The sequence below is a fragment of the Octodon degus genome, unplaced genomic scaffold (assembly GCF_000260255.1).
Source record: "Octodon degus isolate 3935 unplaced genomic scaffold, OctDeg1.0 scaffold00197, whole genome shotgun sequence".
Classification (NCBI taxonomy): domain Eukaryota; kingdom Metazoa; phylum Chordata; class Mammalia; order Rodentia; family Octodontidae; genus Octodon; species Octodon degus.
In genome coordinates, this window is record NW_004524773.1 from 1,952,927 (window position 1) to 1,957,733 (window position 4,807).

The following is a 4,807-nucleotide window of genomic DNA, read 5'->3' on the forward strand; positions in this document are numbered from 1 at the left end:
CCGGGGCCCCCGGGGGCCTGGCGGGGCAGCTGGAGGCGCTGCGTGCGCGGCTGCTGGAGGACATGGCCGTGGTGCGCGGCCGTCTAGCCCCCGCCTACCCCGCCGGCCTGGGCGCCTTTGGCGTCTACCTGCGCGGCTACCACGGCGCGCTGGCCGAATGGCTGGGGGCCTCCGCCCGCCGCAGGCTGCCCCTGGCCGACCGCTACGCGCTACTGCACTGGCACAACCAGGTGTACCCCAGGTGAGCTGGGACCGGCGCTGGCATGTCGTGGAGCCCCCAGCCTCACCCCCGCCCGACCGCTGCAGGCTCCAGGGACCTTGGGACAGAGCTCTGGCTCCCATGGCCCTAAGGGTTCTGTGCATATCAGGTGGGGGCCCTGCCATCTCTGCACACTGACCCTTTCGTCAGGGACCTTCCGGGGTACTCCAGGCCAGACCTCGGCCCTGTCTGCACCTGCACTTCCGGCTTGGGAGCGGAGCCCACCCTCCCCTTCCTGGAGTCTCATGAATCCCCCAGATGTAGAACTTAAGCTTTAAACAGTTCCACTCCCAGACTGTCAGGCAGCTTGACTCTCACAGCTACAGCGCCACCTGAGCGGCTGGCCCTAGAACCACCGGCCCCACCCAGTCTTCCAGTACTAAAATCTCAGCACCCAACAAAATACACAAACTGAAATCTCAGCACCGTGGACCAGGGCAGTCCAGGTAGTTGTGCACTGTGGACGCTTGTGGTGGAGACCGCAGGTCTCAGATCCCTGGAGTCCTCGCGCCCACCGCCTATGCCTGTGCTCGGACCTAAGCGCTGCTGACCCTCAAGCTTGGTACTGTTGAGACTTAGCACTCCAGAGTGCTCTGTCTCTCCTGGCTCCGTCTCTAGAGAGCTTGGGGCATTAATACTGTTGATGCTTTCAATGTTAGCACTGTGGTTTTATGAGTCTTTCAACTCTCAAGCTGTAGTGCCAGCGAGCCTTCCTATCCCACCCCACAGCCCCCTGCCCTTTTTGGGTCCTAGACCTTGACCCTACTGCTCCTGCTAGTTTTTTGTTCTTTTTTTTTTTTTTTTTTTTTTTTTGGCAGAACCAGGGATTGAACTTGGGCCCTTGCGCTTGCCAGGGAAACACTTATTCCACTGAGCCATCTCCCTGGCCCCCTCCTAGGCTTAGAACTACTACACTGTAGGCCCCTCAGATGCTATAATTTGTAGCATCCAGAACCTCAGGGTACTTGGCCTCCCAAGGTTGAAATCCATGGAAACTTTGAGCCCTAAAACATACCTCTCTTGTGACTGGGGGACATGATAGGGTATTAGCTGTCCCCTGAGACACAGGTCCACTCCAAGGACAGGGGGCTCAGCCATACCCGGTCGCACCTTGGCAAGCAAAGGGGTGGGTGGTTCCTCTGCCAAAGTCAGGAAAACACCAGTCCCATTTGGACACACATGTCACTGAGGCTGTCAGCTCAGCCCATCCAGGAGAAGAAGAAGGCCAGGGAGTCTGGACAGCTTCCTGGAGCTGTGTGACAGGGTTGAGTACAAATAGTCGGATTTGTAAGGAGATGGTGTTTCTCATGGACAGGATGCCATGAGCCAAGCATGGGGAGAAAGCAGGGTGGGAGGAGCAGGGGTTCCCAGCTCAGGCATGTAGGGGGCAGAGGAGGAGTATGCGGGATCACACAAGGTGGGGGCCACCAAGGCAGAGGAGCAGAGGCAGACAGGAACTTCTGCCTGCAGAAAGTAACCGTGAGCGATGTCCCACTGTCAGATTATCAAGCCTGAACTTGACCCCAGAAGTCTTGCCCGGACACCATCCATCAGGTGACTCAGACAACTGGAACCAGGGGAGCAGCCATTCCAAAGATTTCCTCTTAGATGAGCAGAGCTGGCCCAGAGAGAGGAAGGGAGTGGCCCAGGGTGACAAACAGTGGGTGTGAGGATACCAGGATGTGTCCCATCACCCACTCCCCCCTCATAAACCTCCCCATTTTCCCCCTCCTTCCCCAGGGAGGTCCTAGGACTGGTAGACATGGTCGCTCTGGAGAATGGGGAGCTGGGGCCCCTTCTGTCTGCTGGAACTCTTCGGGGTCTGGAGGATGAATGTGTCACAGATGTCAAGGTACCTGGGCCTCAGCATTGTGACTTGGGGCTGAGAGGGGTTCTGTAGAGGGCGAGGGCTCATGGTGGGCTTGGGGGTCTTTCCACGCCTTACCATTCTTCTGTTCCTTCCCTTTGTGAGCTTCAGAGCCACAGAAGCCCAGCCTGGTCACTTCCATATCCCATGTTGCACCCCAAGCATTTGACCCTGGGGAGTAGGGATGGTTGGCCAAGGTTGGCCAAGGTCCAGTATGGCAGGGGTCTTCAAACCTCAGAGCAAGAGGAGCCTGGCCCTAGTCACGCGCTTCTAGTGGCAGCCTCAAAGCAGCCCTGCCTCCCCACCCCCAGGAGAGGCTGAGAGTAAACGTGGTTACCTCAGGCTGGGCACAGGCACGCCTGAGCAGAGTGGCCCGGTCACCATGCCCAGCTTGGCAACAGTGTCATTTCCTATCTGAGTGTCAGGCCTGCCCCAGCCATGAAAATTGGGTCCTTGTCACTCCCAGGGAATCAAACATGACTAGCTCAACCCACTTACTGAACTGAATGAAGCCCACCCCTCGGGTTGGAGCATCAGAGATGCTTAAATGTTTGCAATTCTCCAACCCCAGAATATGACAATCATGAACCAGTCATTCAGCAGGACCGAGGAGCAGGGTCTTGGCACTGTCCCACAGTGAGATGTAGGCCTTTCAACTCCATGGCCATTATGTGGAGGAAGCTTCAAACCCCAGACCCAGGAACGGGGGGCTGGGCAAGCTTGCTCAGGTTTGCTCATTCTTAGCAGCATGGATTTGAGCCTGGGGCTCTGCGCACAATCCATGCTGCTTGGGGCTATGGAAGGAGGGGATCCTGGTGGGAGAAAGAGAGAGACCTGTGTGGCCCTGACCCTGCCTGCCTCCCCTCCCCTCCAGGCTCAGACTCGGGCTGCCCTGCTTCGGGTGCTGCAGGAGGACGAGGAGCACTGGGCGGACCTGGAGGACCATCCCAGCAGTCTGGCCCAGGACGTGTGTGAGGTAGGAGGCAGGAGAAAGGGGGATCTACTAGATGAGGTGGGGTGAGAGAGAGGCCCGCCCTACCTCACCGCCTGTCCCCCTGGCCTGTGCAGCTGCTGGAAGAGCACACGGAGAGAGCACCCCGCATCAGCCAAGAATTAGGGGAGCGCATGGCACACTGCTGCCTGGGGGGGCTGGCAGAGTTCCTGCAGAGGTAAGGGGCTGGGGGAAGGACAGGCCTGGAGCTGGGCCTCAGAAACTCAAGTCTGCAGGGGGGCGGGTGAGCAGGAGCAGGCAGCATGGCACAAGCCTGGAATTCCAGCACTGGGGAGGCTGAGGCAGGACTGCAAGTATGAGACCAGCTGGGCTGCTTAGCGACCTTCCAAGAATGTCACAAAATGAAAATTAAAAAAAAAAAATCATAATAGCAATTTAAAAGGGTTGGGGATCTGGCTGTGTGCTGTGTGTGGGCCTTGGGTTTAACCTCCACTACCAAAAGAAAAAATGGGCAGAGGTGCGGGGTCATCGGCAGCACAGGCTGTGTGGGCCCTGCCATCTGCTGTCCCTCTACCAGCTTCCAGCAGCGTGTAGAGCGATTCCACGAGAATCCGGGAATCCGGGAGCTGCCACCTGACACCTACATCAGCAGGACCATTGCTCTGGTCAACTGCGGTCCCCCGCTGAGGTGAGTGCCCCCAAATATGGCCCCGTGTGTCACGGCGGTTCCTGGTGGCATCCGAATTGGGGCTTTGGTTCCTGGGTAGAGACCACAGAACTGGTGCAAGGAGGGTGCACGTCACAGGCTGGCTCAGGACGACCTCAGGAGCATGAAACCCCAGAGTCCTAGTAACAGCTGCAGCATCGTGGATTAGAGCCAGAATTAACTTTTTTCTTTTTCTTTCTTTTTTCTTTTTTTTTTTTTTTTTTGCGGAACCAGGGATTGAACTCAGGCCCTTGCGCTTGCCAGGGAAGCGCTTATTCCACTGAGCCATCTCCCCAGCCCCCAGAATTAACTATTAAGGTGTAAAAATAATGATAATAATAAGGTGTGACAATATAGAAACCACTAGGCATAGTTGTACATGCCTGTGGTCCCCACAGTTAGGAAGCTGAGGCAGGAAGAAAAAAAAAAAAGGACAAAGAATTGTAGAAACCCAGAAGTCAGACTCAATGATTCTAAGAATTATTATTTTGCCTTTTTGTCGTTGCATGATTTATTTTAAATTTCATTTTTTGAATTTATTTATTCATGTCCAATACAGAAGCAGTTTATTTTTCTTCTGAATATTCTCCCTCCATGGCTGCTTGAGGCCACAGAGGCAGGGCTATCCATGTAGGGGGCTGACTGCACATGGCGGAGCACTGTGGCCGCTCCTAAGTACAGCTTCCCATGTGCTTAGCATATGTTCTGGGCTGGGCCTTGAGCTGGGTAGCCAACACTTGCCCAGCATGTGTGAGACCCTGGGTTCAGTCACCAGCACAGAGAAAAAAAAAAAAAAATCCCCATTGAAACCATACACAGTCCACTGCCTCGTACTCAAGTTTGTTTAATCATCCCCAGTGGATGGACATTGATTCCACATTTGCAGGACGCGTGTCATCTCCTGTTAGGATCCCCCTAGCCCTGAAGGCTGCTCTCTTGACTAAGTGAAAAACCACAGGCAGAATGGAGGCCTAGCAGGCACCAAGTGAGATTACACTTGGTAATTTCTGGAGGCGGGGTAGG

At 55.5% G+C, this 4,807-nt stretch overlaps 1 protein-coding gene across 2 annotated transcripts in view; it reads left to right on the top strand.

The window, feature by feature from the left end:
* The first annotated feature begins 6 nt into the window (after positions 1 to 6).
* Positions 7 to 4,807, top strand: part of Exoc3l2 (exocyst complex component 3 like 2) — a 13,880-nt gene continuing 9,079 nt past the window's right edge. For both annotated transcript variants that reach the window (XM_023704614.1, XM_004644313.2), the window contains exons 1-5: positions 7 to 241; positions 2,000 to 2,111; positions 3,001 to 3,102; positions 3,195 to 3,295; positions 3,656 to 3,766. In XM_023704614.1, the coding sequence (XP_023560382.1) occupies positions 63 to 241; positions 2,000 to 2,111; positions 3,001 to 3,102; positions 3,195 to 3,295; positions 3,656 to 3,766 (605 nt within the window). In that variant the 5' untranslated portion in view covers positions 7 to 62. The remainder of the gene's footprint in view (positions 242 to 1,999; positions 2,112 to 3,000; positions 3,103 to 3,194; positions 3,296 to 3,655; positions 3,767 to 4,807) is intronic.